Below are 12,804 nucleotides of genomic sequence, written 5' to 3'. Positions count from 1 at the left end.
GTAAATGAGCATCTTACCATCAGAATCTCCACTGATGCCAAAGTCCATCATGGCGTGAGTGAACTTACTCTCTTCGGACTGCTTTAACTGCTGGCTGAGGCTTTCGAGGGCAGCTTTCTCCTACAAACACACAACTCGGTTAGATTCATCATACACATTCAACTGCATTATCGCAAATAAACAGACCTATCAAGTGGGAGGAAAAAGACCCCTGAGAAAAAAATGAAAAGTAAGCTAATGTTTATCTATCATCTACAAGCAGCTTGTAAGCCACCTGCAATCTATTTACACTTTCTCTCTCTCTCTCTTACTCTTTCAAACTCTATCTCTCTCACCCTGCCCTAAGGTCAGTGCATTAGAGAACGCGAGTGCTCTAGAGATGAGAGCGGGGCTGGACCACGCAGCCTCCTGGGTATTTATTACACCCAATAAAAAGCAGATTTACTATGCATTTACATGGCTAATGTAGCTGGGCCACATATTTCAACACGACACCCTCTGCTCTCTCTAAACATGCACAGACCCCATCGCTCCCCCCGGAGTTGCATCTGGGGTTTAATTAGTCAATTAGGCTCCATCCCGAATCCGAGCTACGTTTAAAACACACTCGCAGACACGGTCCTCGCCATTAGAGAGTGACCCGAGCCTTCTGCGTTTCTGTAATGAAATGCATTACACCATTTCACATCCATCGAGATTTAATTGTTCAGACTGAGTTAGAGAGTGCAGTTTAAATGAATGTGTAATGGAGACAGAATTTATCCCTGGAGGGACAAAGAGAAAGAGAGAGATGATCAGGTTCGATAATGCGACACAAAACTACTGCGGCTCTGGCCAGACGCTAAAACTTCTTTATCTTATAGACGATTGACCTTGCTCATCTCCCACAATCCATTTAGCTTACAGAGACACAAAAGGTTTAGTGATGTGGCCCTGTTTGACTGTACCATGAGTTCATGGAAAACAAGCCGTGTATAAGTTTATGAGGAAGATTATTAAGTTGTGATGGTAGCAGTAATTTATCAAATGATGAATAAAGGCATTATAACTAAAAATGCACTGATATTACATTTTTCCACCAATACCGATAGCCAAATATTCAGACTGATATCTGCTGTTTGGTGGTTATATTAACTCGAATTAACTTAATTCTGAAGATTACATTTTCTAAATGTTATTCACTCATATAATGACCATCCACTCATTTCCCGCCAGGCATTTTTTGAAAAGTTGCCTGCCAGCATTTTTTGTGCTTTTCACAAAAGTTTTACAAAATTTATTCCAGGAAAATTTTCTTTAAAAATATATCAACATACAAATATATCAAAAGAAAGCACAGATCCTTTGCTTTCAAACAATAAACAAACAAAACGGGAAAAAATGTTTTTTATAAATTGTATATATATTTTTTTTTCTCTGCTTATAAACTCTTAAATGTACATTAAGGTGACATTGGAGTAAAAAATCTAAAGTTTAGTGCTCACGTGAACCTTTCCAGTGCTCATGCTCATGTGCAGAATTAAAAAAAAAAGTTTAATTCCACGTGCGCACGTGAAACTATCGCATGTGCACGTGAAACTTTCGCGTGCACACATGAAACTTGCGCTGCACGCAAAACTAAACTTTATAAAATTTTTTCTCCATGTCCCCTTAGGGGCTCTGTATAAATATGAGTATTTTTCTTAAAATTTAAATTTGTAAAATTAAAATGAGTAAATAACGTTTTTGCTCCGTTTTTTTTATAAATTGGGAAATCTAGTTGATAATCGATTGCGGTATTACAGATTAACATAAAACCTCATCAGGAACACTTATTTATGCAAATGTTTTCAATGGTGGGGAAAGAGTTAATATTGAACATTAAACTAGTGAAGTTTCTTTACATTTTCTATACACAGAACTCAAATTCAATGCATTTTCCTGTTCTCTTTTTTTGGATAGGATATATCGGCCATGACTATCGGCTGTTTTTAAACTATCTGCCTATAGCTATTAATGTGAAAAGTTGCTTTTATTGACCAATACCAATCATTGGCCGATAAATTGGTGCATCTCTAGTTATAACCGCTTTATCCAAATGCATGGTATGCATGATACTTTCGGTCGATAAATGCACCTAGTTTTGACGTTTTGAAATGACACTATGAAGGTTGCCAAATTCTGGTAGTGTACTGTACCATGCACAACCTAGCAACCTATAAAGTTTCAGTTGTCCATAGTGAAATTATATATTGTGCAGCCTGAATTTAGATTTTTGGGTGTTTCTTTACAGAAAGAATAAGGGGTTAAAACATAATGCACATGCAAATAAAAAATGTATCAAGTGGGCGTAATTTATTCTTAGTGATTTTCCTCTGAAGTGTTGCATTTCCTTCCTTATGTGCAAAAATGACCTTAATGTTTACTTCCTGTCAGATAGAGATCAATGATTACTCTCTCTTTTACTCTCTCTCTCCACATGTGTCACTCTCATGTTGAATGTAATCCACCCCTTTTTCCAGCTTTAATCAAAAATAACCTTTCTGGACCCTACATATGTGAAAAAATGCAGCACAGAGGAAAAAGTGGATCCGAATGCTTAAAGCTGTGGTCAGTAAAAGCAGCTGATCTGTTGTAAATCATAATAAGGATATAGTGCTTGGGAAAATGTGGATTATTTCTAATGCACCTTCATTAACCTAGAAGCGATGAGCACAGACACTAAGCGCTAAAAACACAGCTTATGTGTGAATTCGTGTGTTAAAGTGATCAAACTTGCTCATAAACATGCTTTTTGTTTAGTTAATACGAAACTTTGTTTGCAACCTATTTTACAAGTAATGTAAACAAATTTCCTACAGGAAAATGAGGACAAAATGTTTTCCGACTTGATTTATTAATTAGATAACAAAAAGTGGGATGAATGTGATTTTACTAAAAGAATGACGATCGTCATTTTGACATTATTTAATTATGATTAAATATGAACATATCTTTAAATTATAATCTAAATAAATCATCTTGATGAATTCCTCACAATAATACATGTTTAACATTAAAATGGTTAAACTCCGCACCTGGCACTGTTGATACGAGTTTACACACAAAGGTTTACCAAATAAACTAAGTGTTTCTGCACTAAGGTAAGCAGACACACGTGTGTATATACAAACATCTTCCTCTGCTCATGTGAACAATCACACCGTTAAATGTGGAAACGGCCTATAATTTAATGCTTGTTTATCGGTGTGCCTGGCATGTTTAAGCATTCGGATGCAAATACTACAAAAAGCGAGCATGTTTTAATATCTATGGTTGAAAGTGTTTCCTTTGCTTGTCGCTTGGACCAGCTCATTCCAGTGTATTTAGCAAACAACTCCGGTTTAGTCACACGGCCGAGTCGCTTCACATTAGCGTCAGCTACGCCGTTAGAAATTAGCGTCCCGTTTGCTGCACCCTGCCTGCCTTCCAGACACAGCTACTATGTTCAACAATAAGAAACTGCTTAGATCTAAATCACCTCCACTGTTCATTTAAACAACCAAATCTTAAAAGCTTCGTTATTTGGTTTCTTTAGAGATAAGCAAGTTCTGTACTATTTTGTTTGTGGTGCTTCTGCTGTTTTGATCTTTGCTGTTTTATTAGACAGTGATGGGCAGGTTTGAATGCGGATGCTTTTCTCAATTACGACATAGATATTGTACATTTAATAAATGAATTTAAATTCAATTAAATTAAATTTCAAAATTAAGCGAACCCAAGTGAGCAACAGCCGTCATTTCACCACACTGTAAAAAATACTTTGCTGCCTTAAAATTTTTTGTTGAATCAACTCGGATTTACAAGTCATTTCAACTTACTATTATTTATCTTGACTAGAGATGAGTTGTTACAACTACAGGTGAGTTGTTATAACTTATAAATTTAAGTTGACTTCTCTCAACTATATTTTATAAGTTGTGACAACTAATTTCTGTTGACATGACTTGTAAATCTGAGTTGATTTAACAAAAAAATTTAAGGTAGCAAAGTTATTTTTACAGTGCATCAAGGTTAACTAGACATGATATAATCCGGCTATGCGTTACCCACTTCTAGCCAAAATAAACTTGAATTTGGTGTTGTTTTTGCCTAAATAACTTGTGAGATGTATGAAATTTCATCATGTAAGCAATGTCAACAGTGATTACAAGGTGTTACTTTTATTTCATTTATTTTTGGGCTATGTTAGACATCTCCAAAATGTTGATGTCTTTCTTTGTTCAGTCGAAAAGAAATTATGTTGTTTGAGGAAAACATTTCAGGATTTTTCTCATTTTAATGGACTTTAATGGACCCCAACACGTAACAGTTTTAATGCAGTTTACACGCCAGCGCGCCCTCACGTAATTGCGTAATGCCATGGTAAGGTCACGTGTTACATATATGAAGCGCACATTTGCGGACCATTTTAAACAATAAACTGACACAAAGAAATTAATTAGTATCATTCCACATACAACAACGTCGGAACGGTCCTCTTTCTCCACATTTGTAAACACTGGGGAGTAGTTTCGCATTCGTCATCCGTGACCCCTTGACGTGATGACGTATTAAGTGAGGTCGTGCTGGCGCATCACAGGACCGGAGGAAGACGAGAAGTTGTGGTTCAAAAGTGCATTTTTTCGCCAAAAATGACAATTGTTTTGCTAGATAAGACCCTTATGCTTCGTTTGGGATCGTTTAGAGTCCTTTAAACTGCAATTTTAAACTGCATTAAAACTGTTACGTGTTGGGGTCCATTAAAGTAAGAAAAAACCTGGAATGTTTTCCTCAAAAAACATAATTTCTTCTCTACTGAACAAAAAAAGATATCAACATTTTGGACATGGTGGTGAGTAAAATCTGTTTTTTTTTTTTAAGAATATGGACACATCCTTTAATGCGAAGTTTCTTGCTGGGACCCAAACAGAAGACGACTCCAGGCCCGATCCGTGCCAAAGTCAGCAGTTTTGGTGCGGATCAGATGTGGATCTGGACCCGAAGTCGTCTGCTGCCTAGGATACTACACCCTTATTGGTAGGTGAAACCAAAATAAATACGCCAAAATAAACCATATAATAAATGAAAACAAGAAAGCAGAATTTTTTAAAACTATGTGCATTCAAAAAATTTCCTATAGAGGCAGTGATCTATGAATGAGCATGTAACATACAGTAAATAATGTAAAGATGGAGATAAACAAACCTTTTCTGAGCGCCCGTTGTTGAGGCTCAGGCTATTGACTGCCGCCACTTTGGCGTCGAGAACTTGCTGCTCTCTCTTCAGCTGCTCCTTCATCTGTCGAGCCTCCTGGAAGGCTTTTGTCACGGCCTCGTGGTCGTTCAGGTAGCCACCAGAGGTGATGGATGACAATAGGTCTGAGGACAACAAGTAGACTAAGTTAAAGATGGCACAGTTGTGTAGCTTTAAACAAAGTCCAGGTAAACGTTAGTTAGCACGTGCATGTTTTGATTTAACAGATGGACTCAAAGTGAAGCCATCCAGCACTGCTGGTCCGCGAGGCGTAACCCATTAGCATTTAGCATTCTGTCTATCGGCATTTGGTGTTAGTGTTACCGTACGCACACACACACACACATACTGACCGTTTGACTGTCACCTCTCTGACTCAGCCTGCTTAAGGCTTTTAACATTTATTCACAGCAAAAAGAGGAAAAAATAAACAGGGTGGAGAAATGTTGACTTTTCTTCAAGCCATACACATAATGTGATCATGTGGGAAAGGTGAACGTGAGATCGGCTTCTTATTTACAGAGCAAATGTCAAATCAGATCCCCACAGCTGACACACACACAAGCATGCACATGCGAGGAAAGAAATCCAGAAAACAGATGCTCTAAAGCCAAATAAAATCTGCATTTTTACATTTAGCGCATGTAAATCTTAAAAGTGAGAAAAAAGGCAGAGATTACTTATATTAAAGCCATAAGCGGCCTAATTTGAACCATTCTGCAACATCTGCCCCTATCAAAGATGATTCTGACCATCTTTTCCGGCTATTATTTGCGTTATTCTCAGCAGCTTAAATGCCCAAGCCGCATCTGTTGGCTAGCGCCCGTGCGTGTGCATTATCTAGTCAAGATAGATCTAACAAAGAGCTGCGCTAGATTATGAGCCTTTATCTGGCCTAATCCGTCCGCTAATGCAGGATAGGATGGATTAAACGCTTCAATTGAAATGATGTACGAGGGGAACTTTTTTAAAAGTCATATCTGGGAAATCTGATCGAGTGGCCACAGGTCACAGGGTTGTTGGGAGTCAATGCACTTCCTGACAGTTGATTAAATCGGGGTCAGAAAACGTCCACAGCATAAACTGAGAACTGACCCTACTATAAAGAGTTATGAGATGTTTTAAGCACTCGCTTATTAATGAAGGAATGGTTAGCAGATCATGAACCCAAACATTAAATAAATTCCCAGACTATAATATTCATCACTCTTGGTATCAGCTGATGTGTGTAATTTTTCTTAAACTTTAAACGATATTTTAGAGATATTTTTAAAAGCTATATATATTTTTTCTAGTAAATGAGTAGGTTTTTCCAAAAAGTGTAAAAACTTAATGAGTTTGGGCCGAGGCTTTCTGTTTCCAAAAGAAAAAGTATTCAGGAAACAATTCGAAATCACACGTTTTGCAATTTTGTGATGTGTGTGGCAGAGAAAAGCCCTTTATAGTCTATGCTGTATCTCTGTAGTGACCGTAGTTGCATTTCCATGAAAGATTAGCGCAAAACTGCATTATTTACAAAATGTCCTCAAAAAACGATTGCGAAATAACCGCATTTCCATCAACTGATGTTATGCGACTAAAAGGAATAAAAATGGCGACAGATGTGTTTGACTTCTTATGCCGCCGCGCAGACCATTGGGTGCATTTTCAATTCGTTATTTCAATTTGCGCTATTAGGCTAGTGACCTGAAGAGAACGAGATGGAAAGTGGGCACATTTGGTTGAGCATGCTGGGAAATTTCAGGACTAGCAAGAGATAAGAGGCAAAGAGAGCACCAAAAAGGTGTACGAAAGTTTTTATACGCATACACGTTCGGTTAAACTCACGAGTGTATATACACACCTACAGACGACATTTAAATGGTGCTGTGATGCTTTGAAAATCGCACAGGGTTACATCCTGACCCCTTAAAAGATGCGTGCCAGATGGAATAATCACGGGAACATACGGCACTCTCAAACTTAATGATCTAAAACCTTCGCTTCGAATCCTTCGTTCAGAAAGGATTCAAGAGGAAAAACTTTCCTCTCTAATCCATTTTTCAGAACAAAAAACATCTGGGCGGCAAATCCACTAATCTGCTATTAAAGCCCAGGATTTGTTGAAAAACACTGCGATTACAGGGAAGTAGTCTGAAATGGCTAACTGGTTGGGTGGAGGGGAGGGTGAATATTGCGTTATTGTGTTATTAATGCATGTTGTTTGTGCTGTGGGTGGTAACAGAGTTGTATAAGAGGCTTGTCTAATCTCGGCGGCTGTCACGAAGGCTTGCGTTTCTCTATTCAGCGCCTCTAAACAACAGAAATAAACGCAGCTAAACCTTACCGTCTCTGTCTTGCGCTCTCGCTTCCTTTCGCTTCCAAGCGCAGCTGTTTAACAAGCTCTCCCCCACCATTTAGACTAATAAATGTTTGACAATGTGCCCTTCAGGCGAAATTAAATTCTACAAACCTAAAACTGTAACATCAATTACCGCCTTCTACAAGAGCCTCTTCCAGCCAAAAACATATCGAGGGAGTAGGAAATGCTCTTGAGAAATATGTTCAGGGCAATATGTAATAACATCAAGCCTTTTATGTGCTGATTTGTGTGTGTTTATTGAATCGTAATGAACTGGAGAGGTGCGCTTACCTATGGAGCTGAGTCTGGACGGCGGTCCTCCGATACTGGAGGGGGCGCTGTTCTTCAGGGATCCGGAGCCCAGCTTCATGGCAGGGACCTGTGGGGAAGCGGGGGAGGTGGGTGACTTGCTCTCGGATGCCTTAGGCTTGGACGACAGATTCAAGGGCTGAGCGCCCTCGTCCTGCAAAACAGCAACACGTTTGGCCCGGTGTGATTTTTTTTCTCCTTAGAGATTTGGGACCCAGTCAAAACTCCCAGCTGGGGTCAGATCGGCTGACCGCAGAACAGGGATAACGAAATGTAGCAAATTCAGCCAGGCCACAAGAAAAAATAGAGCAGTTGTGTTTGCACAACCGAAAGACTTGGCGATATCAAGATTGGACTGACGTCGCGCATAGCCGTGGCGCGATTAGCATGCAGCACACCCATGCTCAAAACAAACAAGAGAACAGGGACAAAGCGGGCATACCACGATATGAAAACATGCGCGAGAAAAGCGAGAAGATTCACACACAATCAACCAAACATGTTGCACGTTACAAAAAAGCATGCACATACAAACAAGCACAGTATATCATGAATATAAGCCACAGATTATGCTCTTGTGGCACAAAATAAGTTCACAGATGTCTTGTTTCGATCGTAATCAATCAACACCCCCTCTTTCTGCAGGTTAGCAGAGGTGCAAGCTTGTGGCCATGTGGACGTCCATCCATATGGGGCAAATGATAACATAATTCGCTACCCAGATATCAACACCGCTGACAATGTAATCACATCAGAAAAGGCACCCTGCGCACACCACACAGGCCAATTAGATCTCGGAGCAACAGATGCGGCCCCGCCCCAAGCATCATTAGAATTTTGCGATTAAGGCCCAATTGCCACCAAGCCGTCTCCATCCTCACCTCTGTTTAGATGAGAAAATGAGGCACCAGAATTGCAACAAAAGCATGTGGGCATGGAGGCAGGCCTCCAGGTCGAAATGACCCCGCCAGCCCTCATCCACACCACAGCTGTCAATCATCCTCGCCTGGCACGACGAGTCTCAGGTCACCATTGTGCTCTCGCAGTGATGGGATCTCATTTGTGTTAACATGGGGAGTGTGGCATCTGTACCGACACCTGTTTCTAGAGACTTGCCGTCTGTCACGAATGGCCAGAAATGAAGCATTTGCAGCAGCCCTTGAACAGCAGCAGACACTGATACACGAATGGCCATCATTCATCTCTTCTTGTCTTCATTTGTCATATTCCTACAACTACAGAGCTGCCTCTATAGTCAGCATTGCCCATATATATCCTACAGTATATACTACATGCAATTTCATAATGCACTGTGACAGGCTCAGTTAAAAAAGATGGTTAAAGTGAGAGAAAAGTTATACTATAAACGCATTTCCTTCATTTAAAGCTAATGCTTATGGCCTTATTGGTTTATTGCACCATTTAACATTCAGTCACTAATGAGGTTACATTTGTAGTTGGATGCTGCCTATGTAGTCAGCAAGGTATCCTACTATGTTCTGGAAGGAAGCTTCCAAGGTCTGGTGAGCTTGATTAAGACCTTTCCTTACCACCCATGCTGTGATGGGCCATAACAGGATTGTCCTCATTAGTGCTCTTCTCAAATGGAAGGAGAACCAGTGGGACGTGGACCCTGTTATAAGGAAGGCACACAAAAGACACTAAGATCCAATTCAGGAGAAGCCCGTGAAATGGCCCACATTGTGTCTGGTGCAGCGACGCTGAATTAAAGAAGAAAACTGAATATTTATGACAGCTAATGCCTGCCTGCCTTCCTGATGGTGGATTGTTCTCCGAGAAGCAAATCCTGGAGTGGGACGTTAGCTAATGCGAATGAAGCCGATGAAAGATGAACTAATAGAGACTGGCAAAGTCGTGCGTGAGGAGGAAAGGTCTGCTCTAGGACCTGTCATACGTGATACTAAGACCACTTGAATACAAGGTGGAATGTGCTTAGACTATATGAAATGACATGGTTACTAACAAAGGTTGTGATTTGCTCTGCAGTCTACATCAATAATGTTACACTTAGACGTCCAAGTCCACTGAGAAGCTCACATAAAGTGGCACCTTCAAGGTTGAAAGAAGGAAAAACCCGAAGTCAAGTTTGAGTGAAGTATTGAATATATGTGAAGGTCTGAGTAGGTCAAGGTTTGAAAACATGACAGAGTGGGTCTGTGATGCACCTGAATTGTGAGGACTTCCCCCGGGGTAAAGCACTTAAGCCCTGTATGCCTCAGTCCAACCAGCTGTCTGACACAGGGCACACTTCTCAAAATGAGAGACAGAGCGGCAACTGCCCCAGGACAGCAACCCTGAAAAATACATGGTGTCCCCGACCCAACGGCAACAACTCTCAGACAACAGAAAGAGAGAGCTGTGATTGAGAGAATTTTTTAAGAGAGAGAGAGAGAGGCAGAGAGAGAGAGACAAAGAGGGAGGCAATTTTCTTATGGCTTAGGAGGCCTGGCAGGTGCAGGCCGCACTGCCAATTATCGGTATTAACTCCATTGCTCTTCTTTCTCTCTGTGGAACTGGTCATGTGACAACAAAAGGATAAATGTTTGAGGAACAGGGGCCTTCATTACCCTCTGACTCAAAGACCTGCAGGGGGGCCAGAGCCAGTCGATGGTTACCATTAGCTCTTGGTCTTTCCATCAGAGAGACGAAGAGACCGAAGGTGGAGATAAATCTACAGTAAGGCTCTTCCTCTATTCAACAGGCATGTGGCTTGAGCTCCAAGTCTTTCCTATATCCAAACGGGCATCGACCCTCATCTGTGGCTTATGGCCGGAAAGGGAACGGGCAACAGGCCTTCACACATGTTTATCCAGATCTGGCCGCCCCATGGTCCAGCTATTGTACTGCTGAGCAGGACAGAATGGACTTGGAGGGGTGTCCGGGCGTCTAGAATGACCGGCCCAGCAGGAGGGAAAAGAGGCCAGGCAGTCCGCTTTTATTTATGCCCTGCCTGATATTCATAGAGTTTTATTCCGCTCAGATAGCCACGGCCTCCTGCGGCCTCACTGGCCGAAGGGAAAGATACTCAGAGCCCTAAAGCGCAAAGCACGCTCCAGGTTGAGGAACCGAGGCCAGTATCAGGCGAAATGCAACGGTGCACCAAGACACAGAGAAAGGAGTTATGGGTAACCAACCAAACTACATACAAAGACTATTAGTTCTGGATAGTACATGCATGCGGTTTTCCGCAAACCCACACACACACACTTGGAAGATTGCAAACACACATACCTTGGGCTTTGGTGGTGGGGTGCTTCTGTTTTTCTCGCCCTGGCCGCTGGTGGGCGAAAGTGTGCCGGTTGCCAGGTTGCCCTGAGGCATTGTGCTGTGTTTGGCCCCTGGAGACACCTGCATGGCAGCCAACTGAGCCGCATACAACTGCTGCTCAGAGACAGAGAGAAAAGAGAGAGAGTAAGAATGCATGAATAAGAAAGAAAGGCACATGAATAAATGAATACACAGAACGCACAAACAACGAAGATTCAAGACGCAGGCTAAAAAGCTGGTTAGGCCATTAGTGGAAAGGGCCGAAGCTTGTTTATGTGTTAGGGGACAGAGCTGTCACTTTAACCTCCACCATTTATTCTCAAGGGGCTACGCTAACAGATAGCAGACGAGTGAGACGTCTCCCCGCCAAGGTGCATCCTGGGAAAAATACACTCACCATGAGACTTAAATTCAGTAAAGAAGGAAACGAGTGACTCTCAAGGTGAAAAACATACGTGTTTATGTAAAGAGAAAAGTTGCGAAACAAACTCGGGACCCCCGTCGCTTCTTTTAGTCCTGTTTGAGAATGCGCACCAGGACGAAAGGGCCGAGGGAATGGACTTTTAAAACTTGCAAAAATATCTGCCAGTGTGACTCAATGAAATATGCAACAAAGTGCTATTTGACAAAACAACACACAGACTTTTTTCCCTCTCTTTGCGCTTATTTTGTTTAACCATTTAATAATTGGATAATCAAGCCAGATTGGCTGACTTAACAGTAGTTTAGAGTAAAACAAGCTTTTTATATATTGTATACAGTATATAGCCTATTTTAGATGCCGTCAAGTGATTTATGACACAAAATATATGTGGACCGGAGCACATGTTTCTACGGTAACGGCCAGACCACAGCCGTGGCTGGACATTGTGCATAACAGATTCCCAAAGCTGTTTGTGCAATTCCTGTAATGAGAGTGTTTGTGTAGCTTTCAAGTGCAATTTTGTGGACTTTGAAGAAAGCACAGAACGGAGAGAAAGCGAGAGGGCTTTTTATTGTATTTGTGGGAAAAGATGAGGAACCAAATCTGTGTTTACAGTAGCGTCAGAGACGGGCTGTTTTTTAAATTGTATTTTTCTCTTTAAGATTTGGAAGCGAGTGGCTGTTTGTGAGGACAACTTCCGTCCTTCTGTTCATCGCTGGCTGCCAGCCACCGGCAGGAAACAAAGACTGATTTATGCAAATATCCACGGCAGTTCCTCTCTCTCTCAACCTCGACAGCACATTCTCCACAATCTTCTGTCTGCTGTATCTGCTAGAATTAAAATATTTCTATCAGATGAAAACACACCATCGCGCCGAGACACTGAACATCTCCATCCAAACACACTTGCTTTTATCCGCTTGAATTTGCAGCGCTAATAAAGTTAATAAGTTGTTTTTTAAAAAGGTAATAGTAAATCCTTTATTAGCTGTATTTAAAATAAGGATGCAGTAACAGAAAGGTAAACTTTTTTATATGTTATAGCTCAAACTTTTTCGGCATGCTGCTCCACTTGTGTACAGTGCATCCCTTCGTGCCCCCCCCCCAAAGTAAATTTATAACATTAAACCTTCTAAAACTTAAAATTTTTATTAAACAAAAATATTAAATTATACAACATAGTAGCGTT

At 41.0% G+C, this 12,804-nt stretch overlaps 1 protein-coding gene and 1 long non-coding RNA gene across 14 annotated transcripts in view; one reads left to right on the top strand and one right to left on the bottom strand.

Annotated features, from left to right (window-relative positions):
- Nucleotides 1-12,580, top strand: part of LOC129432230 (uncharacterized) — a 30,351-nt gene extending 17,771 nt beyond the window's left edge. For both annotated transcript variants that reach the window (XR_008640024.2, XR_008640023.2), the window contains exons 2-3: nucleotides 4,882-5,037; nucleotides 12,278-12,580. This is a non-coding gene — a long non-coding RNA (uncharacterized lncRNA). The remainder of the gene's footprint in view (nucleotides 1-4,881; nucleotides 5,038-12,277) is intronic.
- The window catches only part of sox5 (SRY-box transcription factor 5), a 283,238-nt gene that overhangs the window by 11,109 nt on the left and 259,325 nt on the right, over nucleotides 1-12,804 (bottom strand). For 11 of the 12 annotated variants that reach the window (XM_055190505.2, XM_073868214.1, XM_073868215.1 and 8 more), the window contains 4 exons: nucleotides 11,156-11,305; nucleotides 7,886-8,057; nucleotides 5,206-5,378; nucleotides 18-120 (listed from right to left, as the gene is read on the bottom strand). In XM_055190505.2, coding sequence (XP_055046480.2) covers nucleotides 18-120; nucleotides 5,206-5,378; nucleotides 7,886-8,057; nucleotides 11,156-11,305 — 598 coding nt within the window. The remainder of the gene's footprint in view (nucleotides 1-17; nucleotides 121-5,205; nucleotides 5,379-7,885; nucleotides 8,058-11,155; nucleotides 11,306-12,804) is intronic. The other variant, XM_055190513.2, reaches the window with a different exon arrangement.

This window comes from Misgurnus anguillicaudatus, chromosome 1 (genome assembly GCF_027580225.2).
Source record: "Misgurnus anguillicaudatus chromosome 1, ASM2758022v2, whole genome shotgun sequence".
In the NCBI taxonomy this organism is placed as follows: Eukaryota; Metazoa; Chordata; class Actinopteri; order Cypriniformes; family Cobitidae; genus Misgurnus; species Misgurnus anguillicaudatus.
This window is presented reverse-complemented; position numbering and strand designations above follow the sequence as displayed.